Source organism: Tasmannia lanceolata, unplaced genomic scaffold, assembly GCF_043159265.1.
Source record: "Tasmannia lanceolata isolate RefF3 unplaced genomic scaffold, GAP_Taslan_0.1 ptg000044l, whole genome shotgun sequence".
Taxonomy (NCBI): Eukaryota; Viridiplantae; Streptophyta; class Magnoliopsida; order Canellales; family Winteraceae; genus Tasmannia; species Tasmannia lanceolata.
In genome coordinates, this window is record NW_027518721.1 from 25,046,753 (window position 1) to 25,066,446 (window position 19,694).

The window sequence follows — 19,694 nt, forward strand, 5'->3', positions numbered from 1 at the left end:
CTATATTTTGATGATCACACTCCTCACTTTATTCAAGTACGGTATGGCCCGCACCATGGGATTATCCAAACCGTCCATTGTGGACTGTGGAGACTATTTCAATGTTGAAAAAGAAAAACACAAATATACAGAACTTCTTCAGATAGAACCCAAATTCAGATTTCGGGTCGGGTCGGGTTGCCCGACAGCCCAACCAGACCCAACCCGATTTCCAATTGGGGTTGATTTTTCGCAACCCAACCCAACCCGATTTGCGAAATAGCTTAACCCGACACAACCCAAATTCTGGTTGAACCCGACCTATTAAAATGTACGGTATGGCCTGTACCCGTGTCAGTACTTTTCGTATGTAGATTACGATTTTACCCTGAAATAATTTCTCATAGAGATAGATGTTAGATATCAGCAAAGGGGTTAATGGTAAAAGAGTAATGCTGACGTGTAAATCTCAGATAAAAAGAAAAGAAATTTCTTTTGGATGGGCCACTTCCTACATAGGTTGTGCCCCAAAAATAATTTTCATAGGTTGATCCGAACCCTCCGATCTATAGAGGGTTACAAGTTGATCTAAACCGTCCATGTGATGGAACACAACAGCAATCGGTTGTGCCCGTAAACCCATTTTCATAGGTTGATCCTAGCCCTCCAATCGATATAGGCTGATTGTAGCCCTCCAATCGATAGGGGTTTCCATAATTGTTGTTCCTCTTCAGGTGCCTGAAATCTATCAATATTTTGCAAGTGTCATGCATGAGTAATATAAATTAGTTCTTTCGTCATTGCCATATGTCTGTCTCTTTTTGGTAGTTTTTTGCCGTAATTGTCATAGACAGGTATCCGTGTCGGTACTTTTCGTTTGTAGATTACGATTTTCCGCTCAAATAATTTCTCATAGAGGCAGATGTTAGATATCAGCAAAGGGCTTAATGATAAAAGAGTAATGCTGACGTGTGTATCAATAGATATCAGCAAAGGGCTTAATGATAAAAGAGTAATGCTGACGTGTGTATCAAAAGGTGGGACACAGGCGGAAATAACGGCAAATGACACAAATGCCCTTACATGTGGGATACAATTGGAATTATGGCAGTGAGACACAAGCGGAAATAACGGCAAAAGGTGGAACACATTAACCCATCATTTTGCCTTTATATATATATATATATATATATATATATATATATATATATATATATATATATATATATATATAGTAGTTAGATTAGATTCGATTAGATTAGAGGGAAAGTGAAAATCCAAAACCAAGAATTGATGTTGAAAGATTGAGACAATAGAAGTGGTATTTGTCCCATGAATCGAGAACATCCAGTTTCGCTTTGTATGGTTTTCACCAAAATAAAGCTTCAGAGATCTGGATCTTTCGCTTAGTTTTGGTTATCTTGTCTGGAACTCTTTTTATACTATTACTAAAAGACTGTGGTAGAGTGGGTGCTAATGATGTTGTTTAGACGAAGACGAAGAATGGTTAGATGGATCGTAGTGAAGGGCAGTTGGTTGGGCATAATCGGTGAAAAAGACTCCCTTTGATTGATTGTAGGCACATAAAGGGGATCCAGAATTTCTTTTGTCCGTTCAGCTTGTCCCAGGGTACGCCTTGCCAACTTTTATTTGATATCATGTAATGCCAGTTGGGACTGCTTGTCCCTAATTATCAATGAAATTGTCACTTTTCAAAAAAAAAGATAGACGGATTTGATGCAAATGGCTCATGTCTTATAGGTAAATTATATTGCGTCATGATTTCCAGTCATGGTTATAAATTTCGGTTTCGGGGTGTGCATTTTGGCCCTCACCGAAACCAAAAAAATAATACTTTATTTATTAACAAATTTCGGACTAATACCATATATTATTGGGAAATTTTAGATTTTTGGGTTTAAAAATTTGAGATCTCACCCATTTAATTACCAAAATTTCGGTAAAATCCAATACATTTCGCGTATTACGGATTTCGGTTTCGATCAAAATTTAAAACCATGTTTCCCAAGACTTGTGAATATCTTTGCACTTATGACATTGTGGGAAGGACATAGGAGGGGAGGGGAGGGGAGATGAAATTTTCCCCGGAAAACCAATATGTATAATTTATTTTGCCTATTTTCATGTTTCTAAGATAAATTGTTTTTATTTTTCCAGTATGTAGAATCATATGGGATAGAATTTATCCCAAACTCCTTATCCGGGAATACAAGGCAAAAAATAAGATAAGGTCTTATCCATCTCTAAAAACAAATCCCACAAGCCTTGGCTTACTCCTGTAAAGACGCCCTTAAAATAAAGTGGCGTTTCTGTAAATTCGTGCCAATTGTAAGGCACTTACCTACTCTCCTATTTTTTTTCTCTATAATGACCAGAAACTCCAACATTTTATCCAAAGCAATGGCGGTGCTCGTCCGTTGCTCCTGCCCGGCTTCGCGCTCGAATGCCGGTGCTTTTTCCCGGCGATCTCCATCATTACCGGCCAAAATTTCCGGCAAGCTTCACGCATTCGGTCTGTAATTTATGGTCATTGCCATTTTTATCTGTTGATTTTAAGTTACTGAACTTGTCTCTGCAAAATACGTACACTCGAAGAAGTTGTTAATTTCCTGTTTATTTGGTAAATGTACGGTTTAGATCTCTCCTTTTTCTTCTTCTGTATATCAGATCTTTCATCAAACGATCTTGAAATTTGATATTTTAATGGAAGACAGTGAACATATGTTGCTCAAATTGCTTGCTTTCATATTAGATTAAGTGGCTGCCGAATTGTAGGATTTTGCTGTTGTTTTAGCTCTGGATGTAGTCTTGTTGCTTGATTATTATCCAAGCTAGGTTAAATGTGGCATATGCGGCCTATAGGTGATAGTCTCTACTTCACTACATTATCAATTTCAGAGGTTGTGATTTGCATGGTTTTAAATTTCGACCGAAATCCGGATTTCGGTGGGGACCGAAACCGAAATTTTGCGAAATTAGAAATTTCGTCATTTACCAAATTTAGGCCGAAATTTCGAGAAAATGCCTTTTTTATTTTTTTAAGAAAGTGTTACAAAATTTCGGAATATCTGTTCGGAATTTCGAACTTGAGTACCAAATTTCCACCGAAATTTCAGTTTTTTGGAAGTCCGAAACCAGTACCGAAATCGAAATTTTAAACCTTGGTGATTTGTGAAACAAACAATTACTTCAAAAGCTTAAGCTGTTGGAGATGGTGTTTATTTAATCTTTTATACTTTAACACTCTCCCTCAATTGTGCTCTTTGCTCTGATACAATGCGAAACAAACAATTACTCCAAAAGCTTAAAATGTTGGATACGCCGTTATTTAATATTTTTATACTTTAACATGTTGCCGACCCCAACTAGTTTGGGACAAAGGCTTAGTTGAGTTGAGTTGTATACTTTAACATGTTTATAAGAGATTGTTAAGGTATACAAGGAAGGAACTTTCATAGAAACTTCGTAACTGTTTTCTATGAATCTTAGCTGGTTGAGGTGTTGGTTTTGCTTTTCGGGCATCGGTGATGAGATTGATTGCAAGGCATTTCTGTGAAATGTGTGGATTTGTTCTGAATGATTATGATGTGCTTTGATTTGGGCCATGTGTTAAACCAAACCCAAACATGCCACAAAGCAATATTTTTCGTATTGCTTTATGGTTTGAACTTAATCTGCCAGACCAGGTAAATGTGCGAAAGCCACCTTTATATATTAAAGGGAATTTAAATCTATTTACATCCGATTTGCTCTATAGTATTTAGAAATTAGAACCCTCTGAGAGGTCTATGGTCCTAAGATCGATCATACTTAACACACCCCAAATTTCAGAGATCTATGATTCTGAGCTACTTCAGATTAAACACTACCCTAAGCCATTCATATCATCAGGTATCCCATCCTCAGGGTCTCCCACAATCCTTCTAGACGGAGGTTATTGGTTTGAGCATGTATCTTCAGCTTGTGATGATAGTAGGCACATTTCCCCCCTGTCATTCCTCCCCTAGTCAGATTTCAACAACCCACTTCCAATGTAGGTTGGATGCGGGGTTTGTCTCTAGCTTCCCCTCCCAAGGAACTCTTTAAGAACTGCCAAGATCTAGCTCTTTTGACCAACTGGAGTTGACTCTCCCTTTGATTGTAGCTATTGAACCCAAGCTTCTATATTGTCAATAGGTGCTCCATGGCACCGTCATAAAAAGCATTGATCGAGTTCATACCCTTCTAACATATGTAGATTTTTAGTCACAACCCAATCATGTTGTTCATATTATCAACTAGAACAGTGGCACGCCCTGATTTTTGGACTAGTCGAGATTGAGCATGTGGCACACTGTTGCCTCCACTCACTCCTGCTTGGTTTTTTCTTTTGACAGAGCTGCAAAGGGTCTCCTGCCCTGTCCTCCACTCCTCCCAATTCTTCAACCACTACGAGGAATAACTTTTGAAATTTCTCACGACCCCAAATCTATAGGACATGAAAAATATCATCGAACCCTTATAATATTAAGTATATCATTATATGGCTCTAATATCAAAAAAATGTTAGAAACCGTGCTTTCTATAAATATCAGATGATCAAATTATCAAGGGCTAATTACGTAAAATATTCTAGAAGGGTACATACTTTTAATTGTACAGCTGACTTGGTCCACATCTTTTTTATTTGAGCCAAATGCTCTTTCTGCTGTAACAGAGTTATACCCAACCCATGCACTCTTTCCATATTATCAAGTCTCCAGCGGTCCAGTATTCATACATGTACATAACACTTGCATACAATAATGTTCTTTTAGCATTCTAGATGATAAGTGTGTCAATAGCAGTGGTATCAGGTATTGACACAGAGGCAAAATGTAACAGTGGGGTGCCCCAATTATAGATGTCCACTTGGGAAGCAACCGTTGTACTTCAACTAAATCAACGTTGATATGTAAAAGCCAACAGACTGGACCTAGCTTTATCCAATACTTGAAATTAATCAACAATCATCAATTTATTAATAAGGTTTTGTTTGTACTTATCTTTTGCATGTTTCTATTAGGATATGGTATGAGAATGTGTATCACTAGTGTATATTCTTTAGGTTGTGGTATACCTTGTTTATGTGGTGCATTAAATGAGATATGGATTAGCCAGTAATGTCTGTACTATATTATAAGTGAAGCCCCCTTCCTACAGTCTCAGGGGCTAATTAAAATTGCTCTATGAAGCTTGGGGTGGAGGAGGTGGATTGACCCTCTCACCCCGAATAAAATCCTGAAAACTCTCTCTCTCTCTCTCTCTCTCTCTCTCTCTCTCTCTCTCTCTCTCTCTCTCTCTCTCTCTCTCTCTCTCGTGTTCCTTTTTCTATATTAGGTTAGAAGGATTCACTTTAATAAAATCATATACCATTAAAAAAATGTTAGAGGAATTCACAATAGTATTGAACCTGTATCAAAATCCTACCTTTGCATAATGGTTTCCTTTATACGATAATAGCCTTCCAAAACAAACCCTGACTTTTTTATTGAGGACATTAATTATATTCTTTTTCTCCCATATGGAAACTCTTTTTTCTATGAGGCAAATTGAAGATAAAAGGCAGCGTGATAACTAATGATAAGTTGATAACTCACAACATCTGAAGCTCACTCCTCTTCTTCATTTTTCTTTGTATTGTTTGATTGCAGCAAAATCAGAGCTTAAAGGATTTACATGTAACAGTATAATTGATATTCTTAAGCATGCCTCTGGTCTCAAAACATTGCTTAAAGCAGAGGAAATACCACTTCTCCCACTTAAAGGAGAAAATGCTTTAATGGCTTTCCCCAAGATGTCCATGAAAACTCAGATTACATCTTTGATAGGACAAATCTTGTCAAGCAGCCGCTCCATTTATGCAGAGTCTGATGATTTCCTGATGATTAAGCGGCGAGAAGCTTGTCATATGGATCAAAACCTGGCAGGTCATGACCACATCATTGTGGAAAACTTGTCCACTCATCAGGTACGATGGTGAGTCTCCCCAATTGCTACTTTTTTATTTTTTGCGTTACCATATGATTAAAATATTTTTTGTCCGGCTATTCTCTGATTTTCAAATCTAAGGAGCTTCTAAGGATCAAACTGGCTATTTTTCTTCAAAGTTTAGTTGCTTATTGTTCCAGACTTAATTTGAAACATCATCTGATTACACCATTTTGCCCTGCAAATATGGTGATTGTAGATCCTGTAAGTTGGAACTGGGAAATTGAAGCAGCCAAGGTATGGAAGAAAACACACTCAACAGAAAATAAGCAGGTATGGAGGAGTAAATAAGTAGGTATAGAGGAGGTATAGATGGAGTAAATAAGCAGGTATAGAGGAGTAAACTGATTGCAGACCTCCCTTGTAGAGGTCTTGTCCTCGGACTCCTTGGGGTCCCTCTATGAAAGATTGTAATATGCTTTTTTCTTAAAATATCTGGTAGGGGTCCGCCTAACCCCAGCTTGCCCATAAAAAAAAAAAAAGAGGAGGTATAGAGGAGTAAATAAGAAAACACACACAACAGAAAATAAGCAGGTATTGAGGAGTAACAAATAGCATAAGCTAAAGAAAAAGACTGAAATTTGATTTAGTAGTCATCCTAAAATCCATATCCTTACATAATTTATAAATTGAGGGTGGTCAAATATGACTTGTACACCTAAACTCATTTCCGACTCAAACTCAACACAAAAATCAGCTGCAGAAATCAAACTGCATCTAAAACCCCTTAAACTGGAATTGTATCCTTCTTAAATACAACCTAAACTTTTAACTTTAACCCTATTAACAATTTCCTAAGACAGGGATTTGTAAGATTGAATTAAAAACTAAACCAATTAAACTCTAATTTTCGTCACTATTCAATTTACTAAACTTTCATCTACATTTTGAGGTCCAAAACTGCAAGATCTTGCAAAATCCATAAATACTTGTTGTAGATCTTGAAAAGATCTTCCAAACATGCAATATATCACATATTCTGGTGAGATGTTATGTCTTTCTGAAGATTTTGCTTCAATTGAGGGACCCTTATTTTCTGACTGCATCTTTCTCTCCTGTTGGGAGAGGACTGTGTAAATAAGGAATAGATTGTGATATTGAGATGAAGGTTAGAGAAGTGAGATGGAGAGAGATTTCGAATGAAGCCGTCTAAATTCAGTTTCTTCATTGACCATAGAATAAAACAATGCATTTGTGTTTAAGTGAGGCTGGATGAACAAAAATGCCCCCATGCTTTAGATTTTGACCACCTCTAAGACTTACTCTCAAGATCAAGTGTTCCTTGGAACATGCTCAGCTTGCCTACTAAGTTATGATGGTAGTCTGCAGTGAGGCCGTTTGTGAAAATGTCAAAAGCTTGATCATGACATGTAACATGTTCTTAGAATAGCCTTACCATCCTCAATCTTCTCACAAATAAAGTGGTTGTCTATCTCAATGTGCTTTTCCTACCATGAAAAACAGGATTTTGAGATAACTTAATCACACTCTAGTTATCACAATAAAGAATGTATGTGTGATCTCAAGTGTAGCTATCGTATGAGATGTTCAGCCATGTAAGCTTCACCATGGTGGTAGAGTGGGAAACAGTGGACATATCATTCCTCTTATTTAATTCTGTCACATTTTCATGGCTATCAAATATGACTATTATAGGTGGGAAGTGAACTGCAAAAATCAGGAAGTGCAACTTCTATTGTCAAAATCCATGGGTTTTGCTATGCTCCATTCTTGGGCATCACTCTTTGTTTCGTATTGTTTGTTTTAATTAAATTCTTGTTGAGTTTCCGTAATTCCATACCAAGGTTAGCATATTCCCTGATTTTGATTGAAATTATGATCACTGCAGAGAAGGGAATCTTTCAGTTTTCAAACAGCATTTGTTTTGGCAAGTGCATTGATTCTCAGTTTGCCTTTCGATGCTTTGGCGGAAACATGTGAGCCTGATAATTTCAACATGCCTCTGCTTTTTGCAATAGCCTTAATAGGGGCTACCGTTGGAGGTAAGATAACTTCAACCGCGCCTTTGCTCTTATATTGCTATGTTATTAGTACTTAAAAGTTTTACAATAGTTTTCTTTTAGCTAGATTGTTTAATTTTGCAAATGCGGGAGGTCTAGTAAACTGATTTTTTAAACGAGTTTTAAATTGTAAACCTCGCAGCGAGGCATGCCTATATGAACCAAACAGACAAGATGTGATGCCTTGTGTGACCATCTTTTTCTATATATTTTTAACTTTTCCTTCTCTAAAGGCGAAAAGTTAGATTGTTTAAGATGTGATGCCATAAAAAATAAGTTGGGGCGGGGGTGAGGAGTTCAAAGGCGAAAAACAGCATCTTAGATCTTCATTGGAGATCTTGGAAGAAATTTGAAGAGGAAGGGCACCAAATAGCCGTTTAAATATTTCTGTGGTATTTCGTGACCACGTTCTAAACTAGAGTGAGAGTGAAGCATTTCTACTTGCATGAGTTAGTACTATGGTGTTTTGGCAGATAAGCTTGGATTGAGCCTCAACCTTCCAGCTGAAATACTGGCTCATCCGTCGTTAATAGCATTCTTGGACTCACATTTAAAAAAATTCGTAGTCCTGATTCCATGTCATGCCTCAACGGATGAAGAGACTTGTTTAAAATTTTCTTTTACTCAATTGCTGACTTGTTATACTTGTATAAATATTTATATGTTTTTCTGTTTGGAGCTTCTATACTTCTGTTTTTCATTTTTTTCACGGCTTATCTTTTCTTTTTTTCTAAGGCTTTTATGAGTAAAATCTAAAATTCTCAGCGCTTGCACCTCACTCTTTAAGCCCTTGACTCCTTGAGGCAGGTCTCTTCTTGAACATCTCAAATTGCCTCCGCCAACATTAAAATTACCCTCGCTGTGCTCCATGTACCATGTTTTGTTGCAAAATAGTAGGCTTTTTTCTCTGCTCAAATGCTATCTGAAATTGCCTTTAGTCGGCAGAAAACTTACCTATTTTCAGTTTCATTCATGATGTTAGGCTTATCTTCTTTTTTTTCTGTCAAGGCTAGCCCTTGAGCCAAGTCTCTTCTAGAACATCTGAAATTGCCTTTTACCACTAGAAAAATTACCCTTGATGCTGCATGTACCATGTGTTGTTGCCAAATGGTAGACTCTTTCTCTACTCAGATGCTATAATGTTGGACTGTACATAAATTCAAGCTGCTTCCTTCATAGGATTGGTGGCGCGGCAAAGGAAAGGAGAGCTGAAACGGCTAAATGGTCAGCTGCGCCAGATCAATGCAGCATTAAGAAGACAGGCCAAGATAGAGTCATATGCCCCCAACTTAAGTTATGCGCCCGTAGGTAGAATACTAGAGGAGGAAGTCATTGTCGATCCAAGGAAGCACCAATTGATCTCCAATTTGAAGACTGGCAAGAATCTACTAAGGAATCAAGAACCCGAGAAGGCATTTGTTGAGTTCAAGGCAGCTCTTGAGCTTGCTCAAGGCCTAGGGGATCCAATTGAAGAGAAGAAGGCCGCCCGAGGCTTAGGTTTGGTTTCTAGCCACATTCCGATTAATTGCAGATTAGTCTGTAAATAATTTGGTTTTGACAAATCTTACCAACGAATAGAAAAGAGAATATGATGATTTTGTTTATTTTTCAGGAATAGCTGAAGTATTTCAGTGCTTCAAAGTGATCAAAATATCTTCAATTTTCAAGATCAACCATATTATCCTTCGTTCTTTTGAAAATTACCACACTTATCTTCTGAACTCTATATTTTAAAATATTTCTTTTTCACCCCCTTCAATTACCCGATTTTTCGGCATATTGTAACACAACAGTGCAACAGTAAACCATGGAGCAGATTGAACATTCAGAAATCATGGGTGTCTGAATTATTGGAAATAGGACTAGAATATCTTCTAATTTCATCCTTTACTTTTAGGGCCTAGAATTTTGATCATTAAACCATAAGAATACTTTTTTCTTCATCTTCAGGTAAATGATGGGTTTTTTTTTCTTTTTAATTCTTGATCATCTTAATTTTGTTTTTGTTGCATACAGGGGCATCTCTACAGAGGCAGGGGAAGTACCGGGAAGCGATGAAATATCACTCTATGGTTTTGGCAATATCGGAGCGCGAAGGGGAGGATTCTGGAAGTACTGAAGCTTATGGAGCAATAGCTGATTGTTATACTGAGCTTGGAGATCTTGAGGGAGCTGCAAAATTCTACGACAAATACATCGCGAGGTTAGAAACAGATTGATTTGTTCCTTTTTTTTCAGCTTTTTGTAATTGTTCCATAAGAATATTTTAGTAGAGCTTCTCTCCAACTTATTCGGCAAATTAATCTAGTTTTTCAGACCTCCACAGATCATAGCATTTTCAGTTCAGTGCTTTCTTCAGAACCAACTCTTCACCAGATCCAACTTTTATGGAGTTTTTGCAGATTTTGCATGGGTTTTTCAATAGAACAATCCTTGGTCATGTTTCGCAACCATGAATTGTTTTTCCATGAAATATTAGTTTATAGAGAGAGAGAGAGAGAGAGAGAGAGAGAGAGAGTTGAAATGTTACGACTGAGGAGAGGGTAAGAAGTGGCTAAAAAGCAGGGAAAAAATAAATTGTATTTTGATTAGAGTTCTTCTTTTCCTTTTCAGCCTTTTCTCAGGCTCTCCAGTCTCCTCACTCATGCCCTTTCTACTCTCCAGTCTCCTTGTCCCACCTTCCCTAGTCCTCTCTCACCACTTGATAAAGATAAACTAAAATTCCATGATTTTTTTTTTCATGGCAGCCAAACATGTCCTTCAAATACTGGAAAAAAAAAACATCACGATGATCATTCCTTGAAGTGATTGGATTTTTACAAATCTACAAACTGAGATTTTACATAGAATCATCCGACAAGAAAAAGAAAAAAGAGCAGCGATGTGTTTTGTTCTAGGACAAAGAAAATTCTGGAAAATAGTTTTCCATAGAAAATAAAATTCCCGGTCCAGTGGCTTTGCAGTTTCTTTTCTTTTTTGGTTGGTAAGCTGGATCAAACCTCTGACCTCAAGGTTAAAACATGGTAGTGCGAATATCATTAGCCTTATTATTATTTTATTTTTTTATTTCAGTTGTTTTGTCCGGTGGCTTCGCAGTTTTCCTTGAAAAATAAGGAAACTTTTCGATTTTGGAAAAAAAATTCATCGAGAAAGAGTTTAAGGGCATGTTTTGAGAGAGAAGCAAAGAGGTGGAGAAGAAGGGGGTAGTGAGAAGGATTTCTTTTTCATTAATTCCTACTCCTTCTCATGCTTCCCCTCACTCATCCTTTCTTTCAAAACTCTCTCTCTCTCTCACGGTCACCAACCCTCTAATAGTCTAATGATCCTCTCACAGACGGGGTAAACGAATATTCCATGGATTTTTTTGCGGTAGCCAAACATGTATTAAAAGTTCATTTTCCATGGAAAAAATCTGAAAAAACGTAAATTTCATACATCCAAAGAGGTTCTATGATTCAACGGGTAGGAATGTTGGAACACCATTACAAGATGTTGAGTCATTAGATGACATATTAAACTAAAAATCATATCTTCGTGTCATTTTCATTGAGGATCTCAGCGTATATCACGTATCCTTTAAAGTAACTAATCAAAGATTATATGCTTACAAGACCAAGCAAAACATCTTCTCTCCTAATATTTAAAACCCAAGTGGCCTCACAGGGGCCATGGCCCTACAAGGAAATTTCTTGCTGCCGATATTGGCACTACCATGTTCTGATAATTGGCCTAACTCACCTTGTTGTTTATTACTCAACTAGCTATCACAATTCCTAAAAAGCTTTCGACAGCCAATTAAAACAGAAAGGATGAGGTGAGTTCACCTCATTATCAAAACATGGTAGTGCAAATATCAATAATATCTCATGACCAACCGATGTGTGAGATCAGAAGTAGCTGTTAGGGAGTTGTAAATGCTCCGTTGCAGTGTTGGCTAAACATCGATGTGTCTGCATATGAGATTTTTATATGATGAGATGATGAGTGGGTGTGAAGTCCAGCATTTTTTTCAGAAAAGTACAGTGGGCTCACTTCATAGGATGATGGACCACATTGTAAATAGACCATACCCTGTAAATCTTCCCTATGGGATGATCCTAACCCTTCGATCTGAAAAGGGACTGCTGATTGGACAGTTAGGATCATCCCATGGAGATGAGTCTTTTGCATACAGCCTATTTATTTACGATGTGGCCCATCAAGTGAACGGTTTGGATCATCCTAAGAAATGCCCCTCTCTACTTTATGAAAAATACTGGGCTTCACCATCACTCGATCCTATAAAATCTCAGCCAATTTATTATCAACTTAAATCAATGAAAAAATATCTAAATAAAAGAGATGGGTGGTAACATCATATCCCAATTTACACAGCTGATAAATGTTTCTCTACAAAGGAATGATGAAATTTCCCAAACTCTTTCCTTTTCTTTTGTGTCGAGATAGTTTAAAATTGTTGAGGAATTGAATGCTAAACTGAAGGGAGCCCCTGGAGAAACCCAGCGGCAAGGGCGCCCCATAGACCGCTCACCCAAGTGCATCATTTATTACTCCTTTGATTTTACAATTCTGTGCCATTATAAATGCATTTGGGTGAGGTGGATCCAATGGGGAGCCCTTTGAGCTGGGTTTTTGCAAGAGCACCCTTTAGTTTAGAAATCATCTATTTTGCTTCCGCACTGCCGTGTTTTTATAATGGCACCACTCATTTTGTTTTCCGCATTTTTAATTAGCTTTTCACAGCTTTTACAAATCAACAATACTCGAGATGCTGTCAACATTATTCAGAAAAGTGTAAAGCAAAGTGAGAAGTGCCGTTAGTGCAGATATCTGTCCCTGTTTTTGGGTGCAATTTAGGCTTTATACTTATACATACTTCGTGCCATAATTGCTTTCAAACTTTGTTGTAAAATATTTTAGATCAATCTAATAAAATAGTAGAAATCCGCCAAATCCTAGAAATATTGTATTCTTAATAAAATAATTAGCAATTTCATTATGATAAAACACCTATTAAATAATAAATCGATGATGACATTATAAATTTATTAGTTCAAGGCTAATAAATCTATGAAGGTATCATTTCTCTAAACAAAGACATCCATTAAAATAATATTTTTTTTATTAAAATGGTTATTCCCTTGGTGGGAATGTTACAATGAGAAGCTCTACCTCTAAGACGCCCGTGAGAAGCTTAGAGGTAGAGCTTCTCCTCAATAGAACTGTGACTCATACACAGAAAGTAGGATCCATTGAGTGAGACCCAACTGAGTTAGGATCATGATAGATCCGATCTGAATTAGATCCATTGGCAATCTTAATGAATATGGACCGTTCTTTTTTCGCTAACCAGCTATCCATCTATCAAACGGTTAGGATCATCCGTTTAGTATCATTTCCATGATGGGGCCTACCAAATATAGGACCCCAATTGCGGTAAATATCATATGAGTGGGCCCAAAATAGACTGATGGGGGAAATTGTCTGCTTATATGTGGGGGGTCAGCAAGAGCACACGTGAACGGTGTAGATCTTTTCTCATATAAGGAGATTTGGAGTTTAGCAGATTAGAATAAAATAAGAGGGGTGGTGGTGGGGCCTGAGATACTGAAAAGCGAGATTCCTTTTTCCGGCAAGAAAAGGGAAAGCGAAAGTGATAGGCGTGACACACTAATGACGTGTTTAGGTGGGGGCACTCTCGTCACGTGGCTCGTTAAATTTTCAGCCAATTGTAGTTAGCCACGTTTAAGTGTCCCCACGTGATTATGAAATGTGGGCCCGGAACAAGGAATTCAGAGAGTCCTCTTTTTCAGGGCGTCAAAATTGAAAGAGACGGCAGTGAAATTTAATTGACTAAAATACCCCTCATCGAAATGTACGTAGAAACGGGCGTTTACTAATATGACAATAATACCCCTGTCTGAACCAGCCTCTTACCAGAATGATGGTCCAAGAATAATATAGTGATGATACCTACAGTTACATTTCTTGGTTCCCTCATTTGCTTAGCACCAAATTGTATTGCAGACTGACTAGAAACATAATTCATTAAAACTAGTAAATTATGAATTCAAATGAGGAATTGTGGTTTAGATGAACAATTTTATCTTTACAATTTCAATAGGGAAATGATAAATGCGCCCATTTTCATCACTTGGGACACCCGGTTACAATGTATCTATGACATCAAAGGGGCTGATGTACTTCACATTTGAAGGAATGAAGTGACCTGATTGCCACGTACAATGGAGCCGGGTGCCCCAAGTGATGAGAAGGGGGCGCATTTATCATTTCCCTTTAAATAAGGCTATTAATATTTGTACTACCATGTTCTGACAATGGGTCGTACTCGCCGAGGGGGGGAATTGTAATAGCTTTTGACAGTTGATTAAATAATAAAAGAGTCGGTGAGTTTGGCCCATTATCAAAATATTGTAGTGCAAATATCAGTAACATTTATAGTACTTTTCACCTTCCACCTTTGGCATAAACTTCTCACCTTCCGTGTATTTTGGGATTTGAGAAGCACTTGAATGGGCTTCCTAAAGATAGACAAACATTTTTTTAAGAGCAATAACAAACTAGCAAGTAAAGGTGCCTCAAGGGATACACATCTACCGTGTAGACATTTAGGCCATGTTTTCCTACCATGAAAAGTTTTCCCCTAAAATATTATTCTATCAAAGTGATGATGGAGGGGTAGGAGGGTAGCAGGAGAGACTTAAGAGGGCGTGACTGAGGCGATGGTGAGAGGTGGCCCAGGTGGGTACCAAACTGGAAAAAACTAAATTGTATTTTGAATGGAGTTTTTCTTTTCTTTCTTTTCTGCCTTTTCTGGCCCTCTCCTCACTCGGACCATCCTTGGTCTCTTCAACTCCTTCTTCTGGCCATTGTGTAAAGTACAAGTGCGCTCTTTAACCATTCTCCATGGTTTCATGCTAACAAGTTCGAGAGTGACCACATTTCAAAAATAAAAAGTTGAGTGCAGAGAGGGAAAGATCGTGAGAGAGCGCCCAATTCCCTAGAACGAGAAACTGTCGCTTCAGAAAATACTTCCTAAAAATTAAGTTGAATTCTTAGAAGAGCTTTTGAAATAGCTAAAGAGCACCATTCTCATTTTGTTAGGCTAAAGAATGGAAAATCACTCAGAGAACATTAAAGAACGCACCCTAATATTCCATGGAAAAAAAAAATCTCGGTTGCCAAACATTGCCTTCATGCTTCTGAGCTAGATGGGTATTTTTGTAATCTCATTTCCCAATTAGTTATTATCTCCAAATTCTGGAAGAGGGTATTTTAGTCATTTCCATACATCACTTTCAGGGACCGGTTCCCATAACTGACGGTTCAGTGACATGACACTTACAGTAAAAATTTGATGCCGGAATCTTACTTTGTGTCAGAATTCGGCGAAGGCCATAGAGAAAGAAAGAAAGAGAGAGGGAGGTAATGTGTGTCAGATCCCGGTAATGGAATCAAAATCATTGGAGATGGACGTGAGAATCTAATCGGACCCTCGGAACCTAATTTCTTTAATCCGAGCGTTGTTTTATTTAATATCTTTTTACCTACTTATGGACCCCTGCACTTTTCCTTCTTTTGGACAGCTCCCAATAATTCAATTGGTCTGGACATGAGAATTTCCTTTTAAATCTTTGGTGCCTGAGGGAATTGGAGAAAAACCCAAATCTCCATTCCTCAAGATTTCTCCTCTTTTCCTTTGAATTAACAGCTATGTTGGGCAAAAGATCTCGCCCACCATTCCGGCGCCTACCGGAGCCGATAATTCCCGGCGATCGGACTGGGTTCTTCGATGCAAATCCGAGCCCAAAAAGCCCAATTGAATTCAAGATCCGATCGTCAAATGGGTGGCAAAATCGGGAGTCCGGCGGGATCGGATTGGGGATCGTCGCCGCTCTGGAGAAATCGAGCGGCAACGGGAATGAAAATCAGGCGAAATTGGTTGTGGGTAGTTTGAAATTGAGTCGATCGGATCCGATTCCGGTCAGTTCGGCGAGAGTCTCTACTAAATTTAGAGGAGGTTTTGAGGAGCCTGAAATTGGGTGTTGTGAGAGTTATACTAGTGTGACTTCTCATGGTCCCAATAAGTCCAATGTCACTAGAGTTTATTGTGATAAAGCAGAAGGTGGTGGGGAATTTCATAGAAGTGTGCTTGATAGGAGATGGAAGAATGGGGGGCTCTTTTGTGCCTCCCCACCGAGATATACCGATGAAATTCCACGATTCCCGGCGGCGGATTTTCTCAATTCATGTTACTTGTGTAGGAAAAAGCTTCATGGAAAAGATATATACATGTACAGGTATAATTCTTGCTCTTCTCATTATTTTCTAAAGAGAAAATGATCGGGAAAATTTCATTTGGATTTTTTTTTTGTAGAGCTCTGGTTTCTTACTAAAAGTGGCATGCAGATTTTTGTTAGCAATTTAACTTATTTTAATATGAATTTGGTCATCTATACTTGGCATGAATAAGCTATATATTTCTTTTTCAGACTTTTGGCTTGGTTTTAGAAGAGATTGGTTCCCTTGCTCTTGAATCAGTTTTGTTTTGATATACATATAATAACACCTACACTATCACTCCCAACCCCACTATGTAAATAATGTCCGGTTTTAGCTCTTCCACCCTCCCCGGTTTTATTTTCCGGCGGCACTGCCCAACCTACTCCGCGGGGCCCACCCTTTTCAGATGCTGAAAACACGTCTACACAAGGAGGGAGGATCCACATATATAGCCCAGAAGCTTTTCTCCCTTTCCGTCTTCCTCCCTTTCCGTCATGGGATCTCACATACACGGATTAGAATATGGATCCGTATTGCTTTGTTTCTGCCTACTTTAGCAGAGGGAAAGAGGAGTTATTTTCAGATGAATATGTTTTAGAACAAATTGGCCAAAAATAATCATTCTTATGTTGTTTAATAAGCCAATTAGATTATTTATATTAGAATTTTCTCTAACCGGGACTTTATCTTGGAACCTGGGGCGGCAAATTAAATTTTATTGATAAGAAAAATAGTTGCAAGAGGAGGACATAGAACCTTGCCTCTAACCCAACACGATACAAGTTGAGGAAAAAATTAAGGGGAGTGATAAATCGACTCCCCAAATTGATAAATCGACTCCCCATGTGTCTTTCTCTCTCCTCTAGGTTAGAGAGGGAAAGAGGAGAGAGATAGACACATGGGGAGTCGATTTATCCATTTGGGGAGTCGATTTATCAGTGCCCAAAAATAAAACCCCTTTACAAGAAAACCTGTGCGGGTTTTGCTTTAAAAAGTCAGTTAAAGGTTTTTTTAATCAGCTAATAAGCAATGAGTATTTCTTGGTCTTTATGCCAATTGGAGAATAATTTTATTCTTATACTTTAATTTGCAGAGGGGAGAAGGCATTTTGTAGCACAGAGTGTCGGCATCGACAAATAGTAAGCGATGAGCATAAAGAGAAATGCGGATATGAAGCTTCAAAATCATCGGACATATCGGTTTCGCCTTACTCAGAGAGCCGATTCTTCTCACCGGGCGTTGTCGCTGCTTAGTTCCACGAGGGGGAGAAGATGATGACTGAGTATATGCATGGCTAAACTGGTATATATATTTGAGAGCAATGAGTAATTTAGGGAAATTTTGCATGTAATTATGAGCTTGAAGCTCAATGGAAGTTACAGAAGTTAATCAAGTGACATAAACAGGATGTTACAACCCTTTTCTTATTTATGTGTAGGCAATCAAATCTGTAGGGGAAATGGGAAGTGTTGATTGAGCAAGAGTAGCCAATTAATCCCTCTAGTGAGTAATTAATTCTTGGACATTTAGGCCATGTTTGGTACACATGAAATTTTTTTCAATGGAATTTTAGTTTATCTAGTGGTGAGAGAAGGATAGGGAGGCTAGATGAATGAGTGACTAGAAAGGGAAAGAGTTGGGAGAGTGAAAAAAGGCTGAAAAACAATGAAAAGAAAAACTCTAATAAAAATAAAATTTATTGGGAATTGCTAGCGGCCATCGCAGAAGGCATTTCACGGATGGCCTGTTGCATGTGAGAGCAGCCACCTCGTGAATGAAGACAAAATCTGCTGAAAAGTGAGCCTATGTGGCTGCTCTCACATGCAACAGGCCATCTGTGAAATGCCTTACGCAATGAACGCTAGTAAATCCCAAATTTATTTTTTCCCCAGCTTTGTAGACACTTCTTACCCTCCCTAAAGTCTATGAGCTCTCAAGTCTCTTCATCTCCCATCCTCCCTAACCCTCTCTCACTGCTTGATAAACTCATATTCTACAGAAAATATATTCATGGTTTCCAAATATTGCCTTAGATTGAAACCTATGAGAAGAAACCCAACTAAACTAGTGCTAAATTGGTGGCCAATCTAATTGGATTGTGGGTGCAATTTTGTGTGTACAATTGCAATCTAGTTGAGCTTTAGATTGCAAGTTTACAAACAAATTGCAATTAAAATCCAGTTAGATTGAATACCCAAAGTAGGGCTTAGATCATTAGCAACATAGCATCATTTACTGGGACAGTGAACTAGAAAATTAATATGAATAAAAGGGTGAAGATGGAATCATTTGGTAAAACCACACATCAGAACAAGAGTTAGGGCTGTTAGAGGAAATTGCCCACTACACCGGTCCATTATCTTATTGGGCTTATATTATAACATACATGGGTTATATTATATACCCAACAAGGGCTCTCTTGGATGCCCCCAAAATTGATACTTATTTTCAAAATAAGATTATTTTAATTTATTCAAATTTGTAAATGGAAAATTAAGGCCTCTTTGGAAGCTATTAATTATACGCCATTTCTTTAAAAAAAATTGTAGTCATTATAATATGAGTAATGCTTGTAAGATGTGCATATAAGATTAATGCAAATGATTTTTAGAGCTAATGAAAAGAGGCCATTAGGTTGAGGACCATGAGAAGCGTCTACGGAAAAACAGCCGGAGCAACACCTTAGAGTATGAAAGGGGGGATTAAGATCAAAATAATAATCGAAACAGCGAAGGACGGCTAGTGAAGTGGCAGATTGGGACCCTATAAAACCAGAGGAAGCCCTTAGTTTGTGGACCATGAAAACTCCTAGTTAGGCTCTACCAAAGTCTAAAAGAAAACAAAGTTTGCTAAGACTGTTTCTTGAGAAAATTGATGTTGGTCCAATGTGTTTTAGCATTGAGACCAGGGATTCAAACTTCATCTTCACATATCAGAAGCAAGAAGAATGGGGCTCTCTAAATGCTCCCCCATCCACTGGCTGAATTACTTAGTACATTCTTATTTGCAAATAAGAAGCAATTTTGGTAGAATTCAAAGGGGCACTGGTCCTATGAGACCAATCTTTACCGAAATTACATTACAAACTACTTTCAAGGAGATTAATCTATCACATTAATTTAACTGGCACGCACCCAATTAGTGTTAGTAGGTGCAACCTTTGGTTGATCAGAACCATCTATTTGAATGGCCTTGCATCGGATCACCTATGACCTAACATTAGAGTCAATTATCCAATTGTAATATCAAATCTTGTGCATTGTTGTGTCGTTTAAAATGAAAAATTCACATTCAACCACTGGAAATATACATTATCAGATGCTACGATTGCATGTTTGGTCAGATTTTGAGGGCATAAGA

At 37.9% G+C, this 19,694-nt stretch overlaps 2 protein-coding genes across 3 annotated transcripts; both read left to right on the forward strand.

Annotated features, from left to right (window-relative positions):
* The first annotated feature begins 2,354 nt into the window (after window positions 1-2,354).
* LOC143863638 (protein FLUORESCENT IN BLUE LIGHT, chloroplastic-like) lies at window positions 2,355-10,351 on the forward strand. 2 transcript variants are annotated; one of them, XM_077374362.1, is made up of 5 exons: window positions 2,355-2,512; window positions 5,673-5,989; window positions 7,859-8,012; window positions 9,210-9,527; window positions 10,047-10,351. In XM_077374362.1, the coding sequence occupies exons 1-5, from the start codon at window positions 2,368-2,370 to the stop codon at window positions 10,247-10,249; spliced, it is 1,137 nt and encodes a 378-aa protein (XP_077230477.1). In that variant the 5' UTR covers window positions 2,355-2,367; the 3' UTR covers window positions 10,250-10,351. The 2 variants fall into 2 exon arrangements, with proteins under 2 accessions (XP_077230477.1, XP_077230478.1); XM_077374363.1 differs by lacking the exon at window positions 2,355-2,512 and having other exon boundaries at window positions 5,858-5,997.
* A 5,276-nt stretch (window positions 10,352-15,627) lies between these two features.
* LOC143863945 (FCS-Like Zinc finger 14-like) lies at window positions 15,628-17,761 on the forward strand. Its single transcript, XM_077374747.1, has 2 exons — window positions 15,628-16,351; window positions 17,428-17,761. The coding sequence occupies exons 1-2, from the start codon at window positions 15,765-15,767 to the stop codon at window positions 17,585-17,587; spliced, it is 747 nt and encodes a 248-aa protein (XP_077230862.1). The 5' UTR covers window positions 15,628-15,764; the 3' UTR covers window positions 17,588-17,761.
* Window positions 17,762-19,694: the final 1,933 nt, after the last annotated feature.